Source organism: Cebus imitator, unplaced genomic scaffold (assembly GCF_001604975.1).
Source record: "Cebus imitator isolate Cc_AM_T3 unplaced genomic scaffold, Cebus_imitator-1.0 Scaffold31, whole genome shotgun sequence".
Lineage (NCBI taxonomy): Eukaryota > Metazoa > Chordata > Mammalia > Primates > Cebidae > Cebus > Cebus imitator.
In genome coordinates, this window is record NW_016107346.1 from 6,705,188 (window position 1) to 6,729,788 (window position 24,601).

Here is a 24,601-nt window from a genome sequence, read left to right on the forward strand (position 1 = left end):
AAAAAAAAAAAAAAAAAAAAGAAAGAAAGAAAGAAAATAGATAGTCCCCAATGTTTGTCTGTGTTGATTTTGGGAGGCTTATTTGAGTTCCAAGGCTTTTGATGAGCTGAATGTACAGATAAGACTATTACTTGTCTATTACTAATCTCTCTACCATCATGATCCATATTATTATTTTGTGTGTGTGTATGTGTGTGTGTGGTTTTGAGATGGAGTTTCACTCTTGTTGCCCAAGCTGGAGTACAATGGCATGATCTCGGCTCACCACAACCTCCACCTTCCTGAGTTCAAGCGATTTTCCTGCCTTAGTCTCCCGAGTAGCTAGGATTACAGGCATGTGCCACCACGCCTGGCTAATTTTGTATTTTTAGTAGAGACAGGGTTTCTCCATGTTGGTCAGGCTAGCCTTGAACTCCTGACTTCAGGTGATCCACCTGCCTCAGTCTCCCAAAGTGCTAGATTACAGGCATGAGCCACCGTGCCTGGCCTTTTTTTTTGTTTTTTGAGGTGAAGTCTTGCTATGTTTCCCTGGCTGGTCTCAAACTCCTAGGCTCAAGCAATCCTCCAACCTTAGCCTCCCAAGTAGCTAGGATTATAGACGTGGGCCACAGTGCCCAGCTTGACTTGTATTATTTTAAATGGTGCCAACATTTAAAGTTAAAACTCATTTTAGTGTAAGTAATGTTAATATTTTCCTGAAGATTTCTATCCCTGAATTCTCATATCATAGTTCATGCTCCCCTTGCCTTGCAGCAAGTCCTGGTTTATACAGTAAAACCATGACCCCCATATATGACCCCATCAGTGGAACACCAGCATCATCCACCATGACTTGGTTCAGTGACAGCCCTTTGACGGAGCAAAACTGCAGCATCCTTGCATTCAGCCAACCCCCCCAGTCCCCAGAAGCACTTGCGGATATGTACCAGCCTCGGTCTCTGATTGATAAAGCCAAGCTCAATGCAGGGTAAGGACACGGCTCCTTTGACTTCTCCCTGAGCTAGTGCCGACATAGTAAGAGTAGGGGCATGTTTCATTTTCAAGTTGGTAGGCCTAGGGATTGTACTTTATTTGCAAAAGTCAGTGCTGATTTTAGTATCAAAGGGGAAAAATTCAGTCTTTGGTCATTTCAGTATATTTAACGTGTGTCTAAACCCAGGTTTGGGTAACACAATAGATTTACTATCTCTGAATACCAATTCTTTGCCACTGCAGATATGGAAAGCATATTTTATGGGATGTAGGGGAGCTAATAAGTGTGTTGTCCCCAGGGGTCAGTGGGGGAGATCCCAGGTGGCCCACCAGGCTTACACTGTCTTTTGTAGAATCCTACTCTTCATTTTAGGCATTCTAATGAGCAAGTCCTTGAGCTCTGTTTGAAATGGTCTCAGAAAATATACCCAGACTATTTCTGACGCTACCATTTCCGTTGTTCCCTATTACCTACCAGGTAAAGTCAAACTTGTCAACAGCATTCAACTCCCTAGAAGAGCTGGCCCCAGCAAGTGTCTCCACATCCTCCTGTGCTCTTACCACCCCATGCCACCAGGTGCACACTCACTCTTTCTGTCACTATGTCACCTGCAGGACCAGTCCCTTTGTGGGAAGTAGAAAAATTCCTCTTCAAAGTTTCCTTTCGTGTTTAAAAAAAAAATGTACAAGTGTTAAGAATAAGAGTTTGTTTTAAATGCTTTCTTCAAAATCCTTCTTGCTTTTTGCTAAAAGCCCTGTCCTATGTAGCGTTAGACATGCTTACAGGCACGTAGTACATTCTATGTCCTTGTATGTCTGAAATGTCTGTGCTGGATGTGCTCATAGGCATGTCCCAGCCTGCAGCCTCTGCCCCTTCCTTATTTGGATTTCCTTTTTTTGCTTTCCATTGCTTTTACCTGTTTAAAAAAGTTTCAAGTTATTAGCCAATCAAGTTTTAAATTGTGAGGTCTGGCTCCAGCCAATGGAAATCAAACACAGCAGTAAAAGCAACCCCAAATGCGTAAAAAATAAATATGTCTGCTTTCCTTTGTTCGTTGTACCCTTGTGACAAAATTGCTAACAGGAGTACCCTTTCTGCGGGAAGTAAAAAAAAAAAAAATGCTTTGCTAAAAAATCCTTGGTGCCAATACTAATTTTTCTCCGCGGCACCAAAAAGAAAAATTTTACACATAACACCCCTTTACCAAGTGGTCAGTCCCTGCCTGTCCTTTAAGGCCCAGCCACATGCTGTCTCCTGCTCAAGGATGACCTTCAAGATCACCCTCCTCCTTGTAGCTCTGTCCTGACACGTTGCTCACTCTAATGTCACAATGTCCCTTTGTTATGAGGCTTGGTCTCCCCCAGCAGACTGTCAACTCCTTTAGGATGGTGATTTCATGTTGGTCATCCTCTTTGCCCACCAGGGCCTAACATAACAGAAGTTCAAGTCATTGTTATTCAGTGGTATTGAATGACACTCATTCCCCTCTTATTTTGTTAACTTTTAATCTCCATTCCTCCACCCCTCGCCATTTCCCAATTTTTATTTCTCAACTCTAGAACTCCATCTTGTATTGTAGTACAGGAACCCCTAGCCACATGCGGATATTTAAATGTGGATTGGATTTTTAATTAATTAAAATTAAAATGAGGCACTAACAGCCACATTCAGCTGGGGCTAATGCATCGAACAGCACAGATACAAATATTTCTCTCATTGCAGAAAGTTCTAGACAGTAACACAGAGCTGGCATTGGGGCAAACCATCTGGTAAAAGGAGAAGTGGTGTGGGCACTCAGGACATATGGATTCTCAAGCTGGCCCCATAACCAGGCCTGAGCATTTTTTTTTTTTTTTTTTTTTTTGAGACACTGTCGTCCAGGCTGGAGTGCAGTGGCACAATCTTGGCTCACTGCAACCTCCACCTCCTGAGTTCCAGTGATTCTCCTGCCTACCTCAGCCTCCCGAGTAGCTGAGATTACAGGCAGTTGCCACATGCCTGGCTGATTTTTGCATTTTTAGTAGAGATAGGGTTTCAGCACGTTGCCCAGGCTGGTCTTGAACTCCTGACCTCAGGTGATTTGCCCGCCTTGGCCTCCCAAAGCACTGGGATTACAGGCGTGAGCCACCACACCCAGCCAAGGCCTGTGACCTTTAAGAATGATCTAATGTCATTCAGACTGTGTCTCTTCGTCTACAAAGATGAGATAATGAGAACTGCCCTGGCCTTTTTATTGGATTACTTTAGAGTATCCATGAGAAAAAAAATCTATAAAGCACTTTCAAAACTATAAGATAAAATGCAAATATAAGCTATTATTATAGGCTTACTGGTTTTTGGTTATACAGGTTAAGTACCCCTTATCCAAAATGCTTGAGACCAGAAGTGTTTTGGATTTGGGAATTTTTTTTTTACATTTTTTCAGAATTTGGAGATATTTGCATTATACTCACCACTGAGCATCCGCAATCCAAAATTCTGAAATTCAAAATGCTTCAGCGAGGCTGGACGCAATGACCCAGCCTATAATCCCAGCACTTTGGGAGGCCAAGGCAGGCAGATCACCTGAAGTCAGGAGTTCAAGACTAGCCTTGACTAGCCATCATGGAGAAACCCCCTCTGTACTAAAAATGCAAAACTTAGCTGGGCATGGTGGCACACATCTGTAGTCCCAGCTACTCAAGAAGCTGAGGCAGGAGAATCACTTAAACCCGGAAGGCGGAGGCTGCAGTGAACCAACATCACACTACTGCACTCCGGCCTGGGTGACAGAGCAAGACTACGGCTCAAAAAAAAAAAAAAGAAAAGAAAAAGAAAAAACCGCTTCAGTGAGCATTTCTTTTGAGCATCAGGTCAGTGCTCAGAAAGTGTCAGATTTTGGAGCATTTCAGGTTTTCAAATTAGGGCTACTCAATCTGTATGACCCTGATTTTGTTTAAGGATATATATGTAATATATAATATATAACATAATAATATAATGGATAGAAGTAAAATTGATTGGCTTCTAAAACTCACACTATCGTTTTCTAGTTGGCTGGACTCCTCACGCTCCCTTATGGAACAAGGCATCCACGAGGATGAGCAGCTGCTGTTACGATTTAAATACTACTCTTTCTTCGACTTGAATCCTAAAGTAAGAAACTTTTTCTCTGTTCCCTTTGTCTTTTTAATATGAATGCATGGAAGTATCAAGTTGAGGCATTTGGTTATGAAAATGAGGATGAATTTATTTGTGTGATCGCCTGTTTAGCCCTGTTGGGTGAGAGTGATACATGGACCCTGGTCTGTGAATTTTTATCCTTTGGTTTCTACTGAGCACGGTAAGCTGCTACCGAGTTAGCTGGAGTCTCTAGGGATCTTAGTGCCTAGCATGGCCACGCACCACCCCTCTCCATTCGCAGGAATGGTCAAACAAGGCAAGAGCGGCTCACAGAGCTGGAGTTCTTAATGCTGAGGAAGGAAAGGAGTTGTCAGAGGTCAGGGTTAAAGGCAGCTTCCCGTGAACAAGCTAGGACCACATGATGGTACACACAGGACTCCGCACTTCAATGCCTACTCTTTGGAATTGAGGGAAACAGATCATCTATGTAATCCCTTTTTCTCAGCGGGTCACCCAGATGGTCATCAACTCCATTTTCACTGCACATCTCCCACCTAAAGTCTATTAGAATAACGAATGAGTGAGGTAAGTCCTTTGAACTTCTGCCTCTTCCTTGTTCCTGATACGCTGGCTTGTAGAGCTGAGAGTCAGCGGTACGATGGCCCGATGTCAATGATGTAAACTGGATGACTGCCCCTCTGAGCGCACAGGGTCACTGTGTTCTGTGTTCCCATCGCTGTTTTTTCTGTGTTGTTGCTCTTTTCCATTTACTGCCAGACACCTGGGGACCTTGCTTTGGTCAGCCTTTCTGTACAGACCCTTTCCTCTACGGCAGTGCTTCTACCTCTTCTCCTTGGTTCTGACTGCAGGTCTGGTCTGCAAAGGCTCACCTCAGCTTCCACTGTTTCCCCAACTGGCATCTTCAGAACAAACCTTGTTCCTTGTCATTTCTAAGGAGAGGTTCCTGCTCAGTCCTTGATTTTTATCCCAAGGACCAAGCTTGTATCTGGAATGCGTAAGTGAATCATGACAAAAGGGCAGATTTTGGCTTTTCTTCAATAAAATCTTCAGGAGAAATTACTGTACTTCTTCTCCTATACAGTTGGCTTGGCTTTGTTTTTTTTTTTTTTAACTGTACTGTGAATTATGCAACTGTCCACGTTTTTTTGTTTTCGTTTTTGTTTTTGCATTGTCTGCTAAAACCAAAGCCATACTTTTTAATTTTATTTTTAAGCCTCGTTCATGGCTCAACTTTAGTCTTTCCCTGCTTAACTCTTAATTTAAGCTATCTTGTTGTATGACGTCTGTTCTAATAAGCTGCCTTACATTTTTTTCTGAAAATAGATAACATATAAATAAAATATGCCCATGCATTTTCTAATTGCTAAGTCAATAATTTGGTCCCATCTTATGTCTTCAAATCTGTGCCCCATCTGTTGTTTGTTTATATGTTTATTTATTGAGCAACTACTGTAGGCCAAGAACTAAGTTGGGTACTGAGAACTCAAAACTGTTGTATATTAAAATAATGTTTTCCAATTAATAAGATACATAGGATTACAAAATAAAACAGTTATAATGAACTGTAGTGACCAAACCCTTTTTCGAAATGTATATAGTAATATATTTGTAGTTAATTGAGCAAATAAGATCTGATGCCAGTTGTTGTAACTACCATAATTTCAAAGTAGTGAGGTAGGTGAGCATTACTTGAAGACAGCAGCAACAACTGACATACAGAAGGGAAGAAGTCTTGGTTCTGGTGGTCACAGAGTGACAAGTACTCTGCAGTGTTGTGGTTCATGGCTCGTGCTCATCATGAGAGGAAATGCTAAATTTCCATTAGAAGTCGATGCAAATGGAGAGGTTGTGTTTCCTCATGGAAGTTTGTGGACCACCTGGTAATCAAACTCCCAAGTCCAAGAACCCCAGATCAGAACCCCCGCACTGAAACCACATTCAGGTTCCACTCTTTCCAGAAAGGAGCTTTTTTCTACTTTTGGTCACATGGGACTTTGCCTTCTCTGAGCCACAGCTGAGGACTGCACAGTTTCAGGACTCACGCCTCTAATCACTCCACGTCTGGATTTTTTTTCTACAAATAGAGAACCAAGTCCTTGGAGACAGAGACCACATCTGGTACTTCCTTTGCCCCCCCACCCCACATGCTGTGAGTCAGGCTTTCCCACTTTAGGCACCTGATCGATGATAGGATCACTCAGCCCTTGGGGAACCTTCCAGCAGTTTCTTTGCCAAGAGACTCCCCCATTCAATCTCCTGCTTCAGAGTTGAGCTTGAGCCAAAAAGAATGCAGTTCAGTCATCTACCCCCTGAAAAAATGTCAAGAACATGTAAGTGACTTCACAGTCAAATAAGCCAGATAATGGCAGATCATTGGTATCAATATAGAGGAGTAGGGTTAAATATGTATTTGTCTAAAAAGTAGAAGAAAGGAAATGAATCATACTCCAGAAGGGGACAAGGACACTGAAGCTGAGGGTCACAAGGGCTATTGTCTCAGGCTCTTTGGCCTCCAGCCTCCGCTTGCTTAATTGGTGAGGGGCTCCCTCTTCGTAGCCTAAGAAGTGAAACCTATTTGAATCTGACAGCCACACACAGAACCTGTCAACCCAAAGGTGACAGGAAGACTCGGGATAGCGGGACATGGCTTTGGGGCACACAGTGATCCTCAGCCACTTTACTACCTATGGCAGTGCTCCCTTCCCTCCCCTCTTAAAATTAGAAATAAAATTAAGTTTAGGACTCCTACTCTGCACTGCAAAAATATAGGGGGATATAGAAATTTGTGATGTAGGCCAGGCACAGTGGCTCATGCTTGTAATCTCAGCACTTTGAGAGGCCAAGGCGGGTGGATCACCTGAGGTTGAGAGTTTGAAACCAGACTGACCAACATGGAGAAACCATGTCTGGGCATGGTGGCGCATGCCTGTAATCCCAGCTACTCGGGAGGCTAAGGCAGGAGAATCGCTTGAACCTGGGAGGCGGAGGTTGTGGTGAGTCCAGATCACACCACTGCACTCCAGCCTGGGCGACAGAGACAGACTCCATCTAAAATAAAAATTAAAAAGATGTAGTTTGTGTTCTCATGGCAGCTATAATTAACTCTAAGAAGAGGAGAGAGCACCAATGAAGCCACTGCAAATTTACAAGGCACCCTACAAGTAGGAACTAAAATCTCCAGTGAGGACTAAGGAGCTGCTCTGGCTTTCAGAGGAGAGATGCATACTGGCCACAGGTCCTTAGTAACAGGTACTGATTAAAATCTCAGATATATAAAATGCTAGAATTTAGCATTTCAAAAATAATAGACTCCTCCGGGCACAGTGGCTCATGCCTGTAATTGCAACACTTTGGGAGGCCGAATCGCGCAGATCACTGAGGTTAGAAGTTCAAGACCAGCTTGGCCAAGATAGTGAAAGCCCATCTCTACTAAAAATACAAAAGTTAACCAGGTGTGGTGGTATGCACCTGTAATCCCAGCTACTTGGGAGGCTAAGGCAGAGAAATCACTTGAACCCAGGAGGCAGAGGTTGCAGTGAGCCAAGATTGCACCATCGCACTACAGCCTGGGCAACAAGAGCAAAACTCTGTCTCAAAAAATAAATAAATAAAATAATAATAAACTCAAAAAATGAAAATTTTACACCTGGCAGAAAAACACTATAAGCAAAGTAAAAGTCTTTACAACACATACTACAAACAAAAGACTAATTTCTCTAATATGGAAAGAGCTCCTAAAAATCAATAATAAGAAGACCAACAACCCAGTAGCCTAGTAGGCAAAGGATGTAAACATATTGTTCATAGAAAAGGAACTACAATGCTTTATAGTGGCAAAGATCAAAAAGTTTCACATACTATCTTGGCAAGAGTGTCAGGAAATGGGCTCTCTCATATACTGCTTGTAGGTCAAAGTACAATTAGTTTATGGAAGGCAATTTGGCAGTCATTCTGCATAGCTTTGATTCAGCCAATCCACTCCTACCTAGGTAGTTATAGCACGGTTACACTCACACATGCAAACTGACATGTGTGTATACAAAGACGGTTATTATATGATTTGTTTTAGGAAAAGACTGGAAACCACCTAAATGCCCATCGCTAGAGAACTGGTTAAATACATTATGATACATTCACACCATGTTGTTTTTAAAAAGAATGAATCTATTCTTTTTTGATATAGAAACAGATTCCAGGTATATTATTAAAAGATGCAAAACACCTCACAGAGAGGCTACCATTGCTGGGGGACAAGGTAGAGAGGGGGACTGACTTTTCAATTGAATACTCTTTTGTCCCTTTTGAGTCCATTCATAAATGGATTCATTTATCATATACTCTTTTGCCCCTTTTTAAATGTGTTCGGAATGTGTGAATTAAAAAAACACATATTTTATAACTCTGATAGTTTATAGTATTTTGTGTTTAGTACAGGAAAAGCACATCTGTTTTAATAAGAGCCCTGAGGATACTGAAAGCTGCTCCCGGGCTAATAGGGAATCTCAAGTAATTAGATAGTAGCCCCTTCTTAAGAAATAGCAGGAAAACTATGATAGAGACGTTTTGTTATTTGCTTTTATTGTTGGTCGGTGGAATGATGGAGGAGGGTGGAGGGTTTACTGAACCAACTAGACAGGGAGAAACAGGGATTCAAGGAGTGGAGAGGCAGCAGAATCCATGTGCTTCCAGCTTGGGGATTCTGTTTTCTTTTCTTCTTTTTTCTTTTTTTTTTTTTTTTTTTTCTGTTTGAGACACAGTTTCACTCTGTTGCCCAGGCTGGGGTGCAGTGGCACATTCTTGGGCTCACTGCAACCTCTGCCTCCTGGGTTCAAGCAATTCTCCTGCCTCAGTCTCCCAAAGTATCTGGGACTACAGGCGCCCGCCACCACACCTGGCTCATTTTTGTATTTTTAGTAGAGATGGGGTTTCACCATGTTGGCCAGGCTGGTCTCGAACTCCTGACCTCAAGTGATCCTCCAGCCTCAGCCTTTCAAAATGCTTGGATAACAGACCTGAGCCACTGTACCCCACTCTATTTTCAATTATGCAAAGAAAAGGACCAAGGAGAGGGTATGTGTAGCCAACCCCACCAAGGAAACAGTTTGTTTCTAAGTCACTGGAGAATCCATTGAAAGAGTTCTAAGGGCCAGGAGGTGGGGTGGAGGGAGTCCTATAAGGATACCCGTTAATGACCTGTGAAAGATCTGGAACCTTGTGATGCAGCCTTGTCTCTGGAGAAATGGGAACAGACCTCCAGAGAGGAAACTCCAGAGCTTTGCTGGATGCATCACAAAAGTCCTGTGTTATTTGGCAAGAGAAAGAGCTCATCTCATAGCTAGTTAAGACATCTTATCCCAGGCCCTGTTTTTCTGTAGATGTAGGTAACTTTTATTTAATTCGTGTTCTTTCAAAGAATTGTTTTATTTGGCATGTAGCAGGGTGTTAGGATGTTCAGGTATGGAAGATTTTATTAAATTGTTGAAGTTTTTATTCACTGCATTGAGAGAAGCCTTATAGAGTAACTTAACTTCCCACTGAGACTCCTGCAGTATTAGCATTGTAAACACTGGGACTGAGTGACTGACTGACATAAAACTGGATATGAGGGTGTGTTAATTCCATTCAAATTTCAGTGGCTGCACATACTATTTAGATTCCATCTGTAAACTGAATTACAGCAGGGGTCTTTTGGGGAGAGATTGGCTGCATGGTTTTTTTGGAATGTGGTTTTTTAGTTGTTATGTTTTGATTGCACTATAATTTACATAACATAAAATTCACTCATTAGGCGAAGTTTTGGTCTACAATGATTTTTGGTCAATTTATACAGATGTGTAACCATCACGCCAATACAGTTTTAAAAACACTTCCAGCCAGGCATCGTGGCTTACGCCTGTAATCACAGCATTTTGGGAGGTCAAAGCGGGCAGATCACTTGAGGTCAGGAGTTTGAAACCAGCTTGGCCAACATGTCAAAACCTCGTCTCTATTGAAAATACAAAAAATTAGCCAGGTATGGTGGCAGGCGCCTGTAGTCCCAGCTACTTGGGAGGCTGAGGCAGAATTGCTTGAGCCTGGGCAGCAGAAGTTGCAGTGAGCCAAGATCACACCACCATTGCACGCCAGCCTGGGCAACAGAGTAAGACTCCATCTTAAAATAAATAAATAAAATTTTTAAAAATAAAAATCAAACATAATAAGAAAGAAATTATTTAGAGTAAAAATGGAAAACAGACCATTCTCCTAAGAGGCAGCCACGGTTAACAGCTTCGTAACCAACCATCTTTGCAGAAATTTTTCACATATTACAAACGTATTTTTTAATAGATTTTCAAGACTTTGTGTTCTCTAGATAAATAGGATCTTTTGTTTGCTCTGTAGCTTGCTTCTTTTTACTTCATAATATTTCATGGCTATCTTTTATGTCAGTATAAATAAGTCTGACTCACTTTTTTTAACCACTGAAACATAATCAAAGGAAAGGCTAAACTGTAGTTTATCAGGACGCAAATGTGAACATGCCACCATGCCTGGATAATTTTTTGTTTTGTTTTTGTAGAAACAGGGACTCTTCATGTTGTCTGAGCTGGTCTTGAATTCCTGGCCTTAAGCAATCCTCCTGCCTCAGCCTCCCAAGTAGCTGGGACTATTGGCATGCTCCACTTTTTAAAAGAATAGAGACAAGAGTCTTGCTATCTTGATATGTTGCCCAGGCTGGGCCACTGTCCATTTGCAAAGCATCCCAAAAAGAAACTCTGTGCCCATTAAACAATAAATCTCCATGATCTCCTCTCCCTTGTCCCTGGTAACCTCTATTCTACTTTCTGTCTCTGTGAATTTGCCTATTCTACATAGTTCATATAAGTGAAATCATACAGTATTTGTGCTTTTGTATTTGGCTTATTTCACTTAGTATAGTATCTTCAAGCTTCATTCACATTGTATCATGTACCAGAATTTCATTTCCTTTTTTTGTTTGTTTGTTTGTTTGTTTTTGAGACAGAGTCTCACTCTTGTTGCCCAGGCTGAAGTGCAGTGGTGCAATCTCAGCTCACTGCAACCTCTGCCTCCCAGGTTCAAGTGATTCTCCCACCTCAGACTCCCGAGTAGCTGAGATTACATGTGCCTGCCACCATGCTCGGCTAATTTTTGTATTTTTAGTAGAGATAGGGTTTCACCTTGTTGGCCAAGCTTGTCTCAAACTTGTGACCTCAAGTCATCTGCCCACTTCTGCTTCCCAAAGTGCTGGGATTACAAGTGTGAGCCACCACGCCCAGCCAGAATTCCATTCTTTTTTAAGGCTGAATAATGTTCTATTGTATGTATACAGCACATTTTATTTATCCATTCAGCTGTTGATGGACATCTGTGCTCTTTCTACCTTTTGGCTATTATGAATATTGTTGCCGTAAACATTGTTGTACAAGTAGTGTTTGGATGCTGCTTTCTGTTTGTTTGGGTATACATCTCAGAGTAGGATTGCTGGATCCTATTCCTTTTCTTTTTTTTTTTTAAAGATGGGGTTTCACCATATTGGTCAGTCTGGTCTCAAACTCCTGACCTCAGGTGACTCCACCTCAGCCTCCCAAAGTGTTGGGATTACAGACGTGAGCCACTGCGCCTGGCTGCTGGATCCTATTCTATGTTTAACTTTTTAAAGAACTGACAAACTTTTCTACAGAGGCTGCATCATTTTACACCTAGCTGTGCACAAGGGTTCCAATTTCTCCACATCCTCACCAACACTGGTTATTACCTGTCTTTTAGATAAGAGCCCTTCTAGTAGGTGTGAAGTAGTTTCTGATTGTGGTTTTATATGTTTAAATTATTTAATCCATCTGTAATTTATATTTTTGGATAGCGTAAAGTTATTTTTTTGTTTTGACTTTTGTTCCCTAAGAGGCTAGGCATTTTTAACACTGTTTATAGTATTGAATTATTTCTTCCCCTGCTGATATAAAATGTTAGTTTTATATTTTAATATAAAATAAATATTTTATATTTTATATAAAATTTAATGTTTTATATTAAATTTATATACATATATAAGTCTGTTTCTAAATAAGTCTTTATTGACACTTTATCAACGTACCATACCATTTTAATTATTGCAGCTTTATAATAGGTTTTAATGTCTGGGAGAACAAGTGCTTTACTCAACATTGTTCATTTTCAGTTTCTTGGCAATATTTGAACATTGTGTCTTCCAACTTAACTTGAGAATTGGCTTGTATAAAGTTTCATTTAAAAATTCCTGTCATATTCTGCTTGGGATTATACTGAACTTGCAGATCAGCTTGGGGATCCATTCTATTACACTGGTTTTTTTAAATTATACTTTAAGTTCTGGGGTACATGTGTAGAATGTGCAGGTTACATAGATATGCATGAGCCATGGTGGTTTGCTGCATATATCACCCCATCATCTACATTAGGTGTTTCTCCTATTATGTAAACCATTTTTACTATCTATTTACTACCAATATGTAGTAATAAAAAAAAAAGAGGATAATGGAATCAAAGTTGGGTTGTGAGGAAGCAGCAGCAGCTATGGAAAATATTTGAAGAAAGTTAGTTCTGAATTTAGAAGTAAAATGGGCTGGAGAGGCCAGGCACAGTAAGTGGCTCACGCCTGTAAACCCAGCACTTTGGGAGGTTGAGGTGAGTGGATCGTTTGAGCACAGGAGTTCAAGACCAGCCTAGGCAACATGGTGAAAACCTGTCTGTACAAAAAATATAAACATTAGCCAGGTGTGGTGATGCACACCTGTAGTCCCAGCTACTTGGGAAGCTAGGGCACAAAAATTGCCAGGAGGCGGAGGTTGCAGTGACCCGAGATTGCATCACTGCACTCCGGCCTAGGTGACAGAGTGAGGAGACCCTGTAAAAAAAAAAAAAAAAAAAGACCCTTTAAGAAAGAGGGCTGAGGAAGTGGCACAATAGAAATACTCCTTTCAGTTACCTGAACTGAAGTTTGTTGCATCCGATTAACAGAGAATGGCCTCAGTTTTTTAAGAATTTTTGTATTGTAGGATATAAATATATCTCACTACACACATACCTCTGTTTTTGTCTCAGTATGATGCTGTCCGAATAAACCAACTCTATGAACAAGCCAGGTGGGCCATTCTCTTAGAAGAAATTGATTGCACAGAGGAAGAAATGTTGATCTTTGCAGCTCTACAGGTATGGGAACTTCAGTACCTTTTCCCTGGAAGGTGACAAACCAAGTTTGTTCTGCTTAAAGTTTCATATGCTTCATACTAGTTTTTTTAATGTATTATTCTTTGAAGAAATAGCGAAAATAAGGGGAGCAATTTTTTTGTACTTTTTATTGTACTTTTTTTCTTGCTTTCTCCTTCAGACAAGAACAAATTTTTAATTTAAAATGCTCCTCATAATCCTCCACACACGCTCACATCCTATATAAGACACTAGTCTTGCAATTATTATCTCTTCCCTACAGTAAGCACAATCAGTGATGAGAAAGAACTGCTTGTGAACATGACTAACCATGAACCTCAGAATTATCAGGTTAAAATATCATTTTCCCTGCATGGGAAGGAGACCTCCTTTCAGGAGATGTTCAGTATTCCAAGGGAATAGTCCTCAAAGAAAAAAATGGCTAATGGCTTCATTTTATAATGTTTTGTAACATTTCTGTTTGTGACATTTCTAAAACCTCTGCTTTCATTTTAGTACCACATTAGCAAACTGTCATTGTCTGCTGAAATACAGGATTTTACAAGCGAGTCCGAGGTTGATGAAATAGAAGCAGCGCTTTCTAATTTGGAAGTAACCCTAGAAGGTGGAAGAGCAGACAGCCCTTTGGTATGCACTTTTTCTGATCACCCAGAATTGTGGCTTTCTTCTAACTGATTGACAAGTATAAATGAACCTTTATTTATTAGAAGTAAGAGAATATGTCATCTGATTTTGAAAAAAAAAAAAAAAGATGCTCTTCACCTAACAAGCTTCAACCTAGCAAGAACTAACTAACTTTTCTCAGCTTAGCTCTGTAAGGGACTATATTTTCATTTCTACTAATGACAATACTTTTGTGTTCTTCCTAGGGATAAGTTGGCACAGTAGGGAGCCACTGCTGAGGGCTCCACTTCACTAGCATGGAATGTGGAATTGGTCCCTCAACTTAAGTCTAGAAAATACCATCCTGTCTATTGCATGGGGCAGCTGCGAGACTAGAATAGAGAAAATTGTTTCTTTTTTTCTGAGACAAGCTGAAGTGCAGTGGTGTAATCAAGGCTCACTGCAGCCTCAGCCTCCTGGGCTCAAGCAGTCCTCCCATCTCAGCCTCCTGAGCAGCTGGGACTATAGGCACACACCACTGTGCCTGGCCAATTGTTGTATTTTTTGTAGAGACAATGTTGTGTCATGTTGCCAGGCTCGTCTCTAAATCCAGGGCTCAAGTGACTCTCCCACCTCAGCCTCCCAAAGTGTTGGGATTACAGGCATGAGCCACTGTGACCGGCCAAGAAAATTCTTTACAGATAAAAACCTTATTTCTATTTACTTTGTCATCCATTTCAACTAGACAAGCTTGACAGAAGTCGTGGCCTTTTTTCTGGGACATTGTAAAAAGTTTCTGAATGCTTTTGACTTCAGGAGATAAACAAAAACCCTCCAATAAAACATAAAGAAATGAAATGATTTTGTCATATCTTGCTCCTTACCCATGAAAGGTGAATGTCAGCTTTATAACTGAAATGTCCCTCCTATTTAATTCACTCCTGAGGTGCCACCCTTTTGTTTAACATTGGTCATGAGGATAATTATTAATCACATTGAATCAGAGAGGTGGGTCCACCATATTGGATGTAAACAGTAATTGTGGATTAGAATGAGTTACTCCATTCTTCTGCATTCAGTGTGTTCTCTTATCGTTAAATGTCCTAAAATAAGAAATTGGTCTCCTTCAGGAGCAAATACTTAATGCAAGCTAAATGCCAAGATTCTATAGAGATGCAGGGCCTTGTCTCATGTTCATAAAACACGTAAGCCCCATGAACTTGGAGTTCTCTGTTGTCTACTTTCTCCGCTGAATAAATATAACAGGCATGTAATTCTTCTTAGAACAAATAAAAAGTTATTTTCTTCCTCCCTTAATATTTTTATGTGACTCTAACAATAGGCTTTTCAGTTGGAAAATGTAGGTACCAACCTACATTGCAGAATGAACTTCGAACCAGGTTCACTTTGAGAGTTTAATCAGTGACCTGGGTGTAGCAGAAGCTCCCCACTCTAATGTAAAAATTATAAAATCTTTTGTTTGCATATAAAAGTATTCATTTCTAATTCAGATTTTTAACTTGAAGGACAGTTACAGGGAGTACTTGATCCATTTTTTTATTTTTTTCATCTCTTGTTTTTCATTTTTGTCATCTATGACACAAACAGAAAAGTGAAAAATACCTATGTGTACAGCTTAACAAGTTAGTATTAAATTGTCACTCAAGTCACCACCGAAATCAAGAAATAGAACTTTGCCAGCCACCTCGAGGACCTCAATAGGTCCTCGTTCTTTTTCTGACCCTCCTATTCCCACGCCCAGCTAACTATTGGAAATATGGCGAGTGTAACTGAAGAACTGAGTTTTTCATTTAATTTAATTTGAATTAATTCATTAAATAGCCACTTGCAGCAAGTGACTGCCCAATTGGACAGTCCAGGCTGAATGTCAGCATCACTTACAAAGTTCCTGCTTTTGAAACGTTATCTGTTTTTTCTTAGGAGGACATTACTGATATCCCTACACTTGCAGATAATCTCAAATTATTTAGGTAAGTAACCTTTAATGGGGAAAAGGAGTTACTCGTAACAAAGCCTTGAAGATAAAGAGCGCAGGAGTTTAAATTGTATGTCCCTGAGGCAGGTTCATGGTTCAACGGTGAAAGTGTGGGCTTTGCCATCAGACAGACAGTGGGTTGAATACTAGCTCTTGGTGACTTTGGGCAATATATTATGTCTCTGAGCCTCCATTTTCCAATCTATAAAATGAGAATATGCCTCCTCTTGGGTTTGTCAGGAGGATTCAATGAAATAATGCATATGAAGCATTAAGCATGGTACCTGACTCATAGTACATGCTCAGTGAATGGCAGCATGAACCTGGCCATCATCAGTGATAATAAACACATCTGCCTTACTAAAGATTCTAAGAGGATCCATCTGGGAGGCTAAGTACTCTGATACCATTTGAAGGCTCTTTTATAGTTTAAAAGCCATTTCTCTCTAGAACTTTGATCCTTGGCTTACAGAGAGTAGTCACCTTAGTTTATCTACCTGTTTAAGTGCTTCTGATAAACTCCCCCATCACCTCAGGTCGACCTGAAACTGCTACAAAGGCAGAGAAGTTTTTTTCGTGGAAAAAATGGACTGCCGCCTCTGCGATGGTGCCAGGGTGTGTTAGGATGAAAGAAACAAGGCTCTTTGAATTCCTATCAGTTCCTTATTTCACTTTATGGTTTGTTGACTTTTCTTAACCAACTGGCACTTCACTGGGGCGGTGGCTTTAAAGGAAACATAAGCTGCTTTTGATAGCACAGGATGCAAAGAAAGACTTGGAAAGAATGAACAATGAAGCAGATATAAATGAAAAGCATCCAAAGGTAACAATATTTGTCACTAGGTTTCTACAGGTTTGGTTTTGGGTTTCTTTTACTGTGATTGTAGGATGTGGTCACAAACAATAGGGTCATTCTTTTTTTTTTTTTTTTTTTTTTGAGACAGAGTCTCACTCTGTCGCCCAGGCTGGAGTGCAATGGCATGATCTCAGCTCACCGTAACCTCCACCTCCCAGGAATGAGCTATTCTCCCGCCTAGCCTCTTGAGTAGTTGGGATTATAGGCACCCACCATCATGCCCAGCTAATTTTAGTATTTTTATAGAGAGGGAGTTTCATGCTGGCCAAGCTGGTTTTGAACTCCTGAACTCAGGTGATCCACACACTTTGGCCTCCCAAAGTGCTGGGATTATAGGCGTGAGCCACCACGCCCAGCCAGGGTCATTCATTTAACTTCCATGGCATAAATGGTTGTAACCACATTTCCCTCATTTTGTTATAGTCAGAGCTTCAAAAAAAGTAACAATTTGAATCCACAAATACATCTTAATAAAGTATTCATAATTGTTCTACAAAAAAATGAGTTACCACATTCTCTGTAGAGGACAAATCCAGCCCTTCACAAACCAAATGGTGACTGTAGCCTTCCTATAAAGGTTGTATCTTTATTATTCTCAAAATACTATTCATTTTGGAGAATCTGAGCATCAGAAAAACAACCTTCTAAATATGTTCCTTAGAACTGCCTGCGTGTGGAGGCTCACACCTTTAATACCAGAACTTTGGGAGGCCAAGGTAGGCGGATCGCTTGAGCTCAGGAGTTCGAGACAAGTCTGGCCAACATGGTGAAACCCCAACTCTACTAAAAATACAAAACTTAGCTGGCCATGATGGGGCACACCTGTAATCCCAGCTACCCAGGAGGCTGAGGCACAAGGATCGCTTGAACCTGGGAGGCGGGTGCTGCAGTGAGCCAAGATCATGCCACTGCATTCTGGCCTGAGTGACAGAGCAAGACTCTATCTCAAAACAAACAAACAACAAACAAAAAACTTGTATTTATCTTGTCGAGGGCTATAGTTAAGATAGCTCTTTTTTTTTTTTTAAGATGGAGTCTTGCTCTGTCATACAGACTGAAGTGCAGTCGCCTGATCTCAGCTTGCGGCAGCCTCCACCTCCCGGTTAAAGTGATCCTCTTGCCTCAGCCTCCTGGGGAGCTGGGATTACAGGTGTGCACCACCACAGCTGGCTAATTTTTGTAGTTTTAGTAGAGCTGGGGTTTCATCATGTTGGCCAGATTGGTCTCGAACTCCTGAGTTCAAGTGATCTGCCCATGATGGCCTCCCAAAGTGCTGGGATTACAGGCGTGAGCCACCGCACCCAGCAAATAAATACTACTTTAATACAGTGTTTTTTCTTAATCCTGGAAATGTTAACTTCATATAATGTTTTTCAAATTTATTTGTATAACTTGTATGTAATATTCTTCTATAATATTCTGGGGGGGTGGAATTCTTGGGTTTTTAATTTCATTTATTTATCTTTTAGAAACGAGTCCTCACTCTGTCACTTAGTGTGATCATAGCTCACTGCAGCCTCAACTGCCCAGACTTAAGCAATCCTCTCACGTAGCTGGGACTATAGACACACCACCATGCCTGGCTAGTTTTTCTTTTTTTGTAGAGGTGGGATCTTGTTATGTTGCCCAGGCTGGTCCTGAACTCCTGGCCTCAGGCAGTTCTCTCACTTCAGCCTCCCAAAGTGCTGAGATTATGGCACCGTACCCAGCATATACCTTTTTTTAATGTCCACCTTTTCTCTTATCTTTTTGTAAAGGATAATACATTTTTAGCTAAGGAAAGACTAGTACTGACATGTTAAAAAAAACTGGCCTGAACTACATATGAATGGTGTTAACACCAAGGTTCCTTTCTTCTCCCATTCTTGATGCAGAATTCCACCCCTCTTGCATGAGATATTCTGATCGTCCCCAAGGCCGGGATGCTTCCACAGAACCAGTACTAATAATTTCATTTCTCTACCTATCTCTGATCCCTGTCCTACCCACTAGCTCATTCTCAGGTTTCCTATTTTGAATGACCCAAACTTTAGGCTTACCATTGGCACCACCAACCTTGTGTAGTCCATGGTATAAGGTTTTCTGTCCCCAACAGATACCAGTACCACTGTTGGATATCTTCCCTCAGAATAGTTTTTAGTAACAGTAGAGTCTATATTGACCAGCTGTAGATTCGCTGATTTCCCTGGCTCACTGAGAATTCTCTTATAGTTTCTCTTAAAAGCCAAGAAGAAACTACAGAAAATGCTGCTCATGTTTATATCTGACTTGTATGTCTGATAACTTGAAGCTTGGGCTGTCCATATCGACACCTTTTTCAAATGCAAGAAGTATGCTGAGATTCCAGATGTCACCAGATTCGCATAGGTTTCTCACATACACCATCACAATTTAGCACTTCAGTTGTGTCAGGCACTGTGATAAGCTCTTCATGTAAATGACCTCATTCTATCCTCACAAAAGCCCTGAGTTCCCAGATAACGGCTGTCCCCAGCACACAGAGGCAGTGCATGCAACCCAGCTGAGTATAGGATCTTTCCCAGGGCACGCATGCAGACAGTAGCAGAGCCAGTTGTGGCCCCAGGTGGAACCTTGGTGTTAAAATCTACATCTCATATCAGCACTTCATGTCCAGTGTTTAGAAATTAGCAATTTGAAAATCGTTTTTGAAAAAACGAAGTGTGTTTTGTTTGACAGGGCATCTAGAGCATCTGATCTGCTTGAAATCTGCAGTATGTGCTACATTTCTGGATGGTGATTTAAATGTTTACTCTCCTTTAATTTGCAGGCCCAAGAAGTTACTACTAAAAGCTTTCAAACAGTATTGGTTTGTCTTTAAAGACACATCCATAGCCTATTTTAAAAATAAGGAACTTGAACAAGGAGAACCAGTAGAAAAACTAAATCTTAGAGGTAAGAGTACCCTACTTACATCTTGCTGTGGTTCATCATAAGTCAGGAAACAGGCCAGACGCAGTGGCTCAAACCTGTAATCCCGGCACTCTGGGAGGCCAAGGTAGGCAGATAAGCTGAGGTCAAGAGTTCAAGATCAGCCTGGTCAACATGGTGGAGCCCCGTCTCTACTGAAAATACAGAAATTAGCCAAGTATGGTGGCACACACCTGTAGTCCCAGCTACTTGGGAGAATGAGGCAGGAGAATCACTTGAACCCAAGAGGCAGAGGTTGCAGTGAACTGAGATCACCCCACTGCTCTCCAGCCTGGGTGATAAAAAAGCCAGGTCGCAGATTAAAGGCAGGGTTCCTACACAACGAAGCAGTTTACTTCTAGAGGAACCACCATACCTGTGTCACTGTTTTTTCTCCAAATGACACCCTGGCTGCAGGTGCACTTCAGAGCATGGGCCTTGAATGTGGTCTAGTAAACATGTTTATTTGCATTCTGCTCTTCCGTCTTTCTCAGTGTGTCCAGAGTTTATTCATGTCCAAGAGTGTAGGATATTAGGTGCTGTAAGATCCTGAAAAGTTTTCTGTATTCCAGAACAGTTATACTTAATTCAGTGTTACTTTAATGCCTATTCTAATTTCTGAAGGTCACTGTGAGTGTCCTGATAACTATCGATTAATTGAAATATTTAATTAACCAGTACACGCAACTCTCATTATTGTGACAGAGATTTCCTTCTGCTTTGATTTATTTTAAAGTTCATAGTTATAATTTTTTCTGTGCGTTTGGAGAGCCAACATTAACCTGAAGATGAATTAAATTGACTTTTTGATTTAATAAAACCATAAAAGTATTTTTCTTTGTCTGTGTTAATTGTTCCTAAGTCTTATCTAGTTATCCATTAATTAATGTTATCAGCTTAGACCTCCATTTTTCAAAACCAAATCTAAGGGGCTTATATTCAAAGTCTTTATTTTAGATACACACCTGATATTTATCTAACAGATGCTTCAGAACTCGGTTTTGTCCCTGATCTTTATGCTTCAGGCTGTGAAGTTGTGCCAGATGTAAATGTAGCAGGGAGAAAATTTGGAATCAAGTTACTAATTCCTGTGGCCGATGGTATGAATGAAATGTATTTGAGATGTGACCATGTGAGTAAAACCCCAAAACTGTTAAGTCGCTTCACCTTTACTAAGAGTAAGAACAAAACCTAAAAATGTTTTCACAGATTTAGAGCACTATTGTGTCAGTCAGCTATTGCTTTGTAACAGACAATCACAATGTAACAAAATCATAATGACATTCAACCATAAACATTCGCCATGCAGTGGCTCACACCTGTAACCCCAGCACTTTGGGAGGCCAAGGTGTGAGGATCACCTGAGGTCAGAAATTCGACACTAGCCTGGTCAACATGGTGAAACCCCGTCTCTACTGAAAATACAAAAATTAGCTAGATGTGATGGCAGGTGCCTATAATCCCAGCTACTTGGGAGGCTGAGGCAGGAGAATCACTTGAACCGGGGATGTGGAGTTTGCAGTGAGCTGAGATAGTGCCAGTACACTCCAGCCTGAGTGGCAGAGCAAGACTCTGTCCCACCCAAAAAAATAAAAACAATAAACATTGTTTTCTGAAAGATGTGCTGAAAGGTAGTCTGGGGACTGGATGATCCAGGATGGTGTCAGCTAGTCATTTGGGTCTGGAGACACAGGTTTAGCTGGACTGTGCCTCTGATTAAGCTGATTTTATTTATTCTGGGTCCCAGAATGCCTGGGGGAGGTCTCCTCTTGGTGAAGGAAGAAATGTGAGAGGGCACATGGCAATAGTGCAGCTCCTAAAGCTTAGGCTTAAAGTTGGCACATTGTTACTTCCACCCACATTCCATTGGCCAAAGCAGATGACATGACTCAGCCTGCAGTCAACGGATGGGAATTTCACTGTCCCTGGTGGGAGGAACTGTAAAGTTATATGGAGAAGGGTGTGGATGGGGGTAAGGGGGTATATTAGTCCATTCTCACATTGCTATAAAGAACTACCTGAGACTGGGAGAAAAAAGAGGTTTAATTGACTCCTAGTTCCACAGGCTGTACGGGAGGCATGGTTGGGGAGGCCTCAGGAAACTTACAATCTTAGTGGAAGGAGAAGGGGAAGCAAGCACATCTTCACATTGTGACAAGAGAGGGAGAGTGTGAAGGGGGAAGTGCCACACACTTTTAAATTATCAAATCTCATGAGAACTCACTCAGTATCAGGAGAACAGCAAGGGGTAAATCCGCCCCCATAATCCAATCACTTTCTACCAGATCCCTCCCCAGCACTGGGAATTACATTTCAACATGAGATTTGGGTGGGGACACAGAGCCAAACCATATCAGGGGCAGTGAATTCAATGTTCCTCACCCACTGTTGCCCCTCTTTAACTGCATCCCCTGTGCTTCTGAGGACCACTCCTGTTCACTCTCTGAAGTCAGAAATGAGCACAGACATTAAACAACAATAGAAGCCATCACTGACTTGTTAAGGTCCCATAATGGCCATGATTGCTACCTTAGAGTCTTTACTAAGGATAGTCCAGGGTGCAAATAATATAGGAAATCGGCTAGTTTTTTTTCATCATTTTCTTTTCTCATAGAGATCAGATGTGATATAGAAATGGAAATATGTATCAAGGAAAGTGCTCTGATTGTTTGGGGTTTCACCTATCTGTGCCTCATGGCACTTCATTGTGTCCTTGGATCATCTTTTTTTTTTTTTTTTTTTTTTTTTTTTTTTTGAGACCAAGTATCACTCCCGTTACCCAGGCTGGAGTGCACTGGTGGAATCTTGGCTCACTGCAACCTTTGCCTCTTGGGTTCAAGCGATTCTCCTGCCTCAGCCTCCCAAGTAGCTGGGACTATGGGAGCCCGCCACCATGCCCAGCTAATTTTTCATATTTTTTAGTAGAGACAAGGTTACTGTATTAGCCAGGATGGTCTTGATCTCCTGACCTCGTGATCCGCCTGTCTCAGCCTCCCAAAGTACTGGAATTGCAGGTGTGAGCTACTGTGCCCCACCTTTTTTTTTTTTGAGACCAAGTATTGTTCTGTCTCCTGGGCTCGGGTGCATTGGCACAATCTCAGCTCACTGCAACCTCCGCTTCCCAGGTTCAAAGGATTCTCCTGCCTCAGCCTCACAAGTAGCTGGGATTACAGGCATCTGTCCCCATGCACAGCTAATTTTTGTATTTTTAGTAGAGACAGGGTTTCGCCATGTTGGCCAGGCTGGTCTCGAACTCCTGACCTCAAGCAATCCACCCGTCTCAGTCTCCCAAAGTCCTGGGATTACAGGCATGAACCACTGCACCTGGCCCTTGGATGGTCTTTAAATGCAAAATTCCCTGCATGCAATTTATCAAAGTTGACATTCCTATCCTCTAGCTCCTTAGCATCTAGAAACTCAACACAGGACTCAAAAGCTACTGTCAGGTTTACATTAGGTGACGAGCAGCCACTCTGAATATGTGCCACTTCACATCTTGCTGGGAAGGTGATGGTTTTGCACTGTAATGGGAAGAAAGCCCAACTCTCCCTCCTTGAGCAGCAGGGGGCTTTGCACTTGAGCTTGCTTCTCAGCCTTCTGGTGTTTGCTGCAGGAGAATCAATATGCCCAGTGGATGGCTGCCTGCACGTTGGCATCGAAGGGCAAAACCATGGCAGACAGCTCCTACCAGCCAGAGGTCCTCAACATCCTTTCATTTCTGAGGATGAAAAACAGGAACTCCGCGTCTCAGCTGACTTCCAGTCTCGAAAACATGGATGTGAACCCAGAATGTTTTGTATCACCACGGTGTGCAAAAAAACACAAATCTAAACAGGTACTGTTAATCTTGTTAGGGCAGTTGTTTGTAGTAAATTCTTTATGCAAACAAAAATAAAAGGAAGATTTCTGGCTGGGCATGGTGGCTCATGCCTGTAATCCCAGCAATTTGGGAGGCCAAGGTGGGTGGATCACTTGAGATCAGGAGCTCAAGACCAACCTGGCCAACATGGTGAAATCCCTTCTCTACTAAAAATACAAAAATTTGTCGGATGTGGTGGCACATGCCTGTAATCCCAGCTACTTGGGAGGCTAAGGCAGGAGAATTGCTTGAGCCCAGAAGGTAGAGGCAGCAGTGAGCTGAGATTGAACCACTGCACTCCAACCTGGGCGACAGAGCAAGACTCTGTCTCAAAAAAAAGGGGGGTGGGGAGTAATTCCATCTGATTAAGAGTATTATCATGAAAAAATCAGCTGATGGTGAAATTTGACTATGTCCTGAATATTAAATGATGTTATGAAATTATTAATTTTGTTAGAGGTGACTGTACTGCTGACTGAACATGTAGGTATTCCCAGATTGAACTTAATTATTTAGTTCTCACAAATTAATAATTAAAATTATGCTTCTATAGGAGTTGGTTAAAAGTTGTGCAGATGAGCTGATTCATGTAGAACGGTTGTCTGTGGACACTCCACAGACCTCAGAAAGAGAGACCCCAGAGCTCTCCAGTGCTGCCAACTTTAGAAGTTTATGTGTTGGGTGATCTTTTTCTTGCTTCTCCTGATGATTGTTGTATCTTGTAGAAAAAGAGCGGGCCAGGCGCGGTGGCTCACGCTTGTAATCCCAGCACTTTGGGAGGCTGAAGCAGGAGGATCACGGATTTTGAGACTAGCCTGGCCAACACAGTGAAACCCTATCTCTACTGAAAATACAAAAATTAGCCGGGCTTGGTGGTGCATGCCTGTAGTCCCAGCTACTCAGGAGGCTGAGGCAGGATAATCTCTTGACCCCGGAAGGCAGAGGTTGCAGTGAGCTAAGATAGCGACACTGCACTCCAGCCTGGGCAACAGAGTGAGATTCCATCTCAAAAAGGAAGGAAAGAAGGAAGGAAGGAAGGAAGGAAGGAAGGAAGGAAGG

At 41.6% G+C, this 24,601-nt stretch overlaps 1 protein-coding gene across 1 annotated transcript in view; it reads left to right on the top strand.

Annotated features, from left to right (window-relative positions):
* FERMT1 (fermitin family member 1) overlaps positions 1 to 24,601 on the top strand; it is a 46,420-nt gene that overhangs the window by 11,712 nt on the left and 10,107 nt on the right. Inside the window, exons 3-11 of the mRNA XM_017523975.2 lie at positions 731 to 967; positions 4,006 to 4,108; positions 13,175 to 13,282; positions 13,796 to 13,927; positions 15,845 to 15,894; positions 19,544 to 19,668; positions 20,709 to 20,815; positions 23,297 to 23,518; positions 24,096 to 24,223. Coding sequence (XP_017379464.2) covers positions 731 to 967; positions 4,006 to 4,108; positions 13,175 to 13,282; positions 13,796 to 13,927; positions 15,845 to 15,894; positions 19,544 to 19,668; positions 20,709 to 20,815; positions 23,297 to 23,518; positions 24,096 to 24,223 — 1,212 coding nt within the window. The remainder of the gene's footprint in view (positions 1 to 730; positions 968 to 4,005; positions 4,109 to 13,174; positions 13,283 to 13,795; positions 13,928 to 15,844; positions 15,895 to 19,543; positions 19,669 to 20,708; positions 20,816 to 23,296; positions 23,519 to 24,095; positions 24,224 to 24,601) is intronic.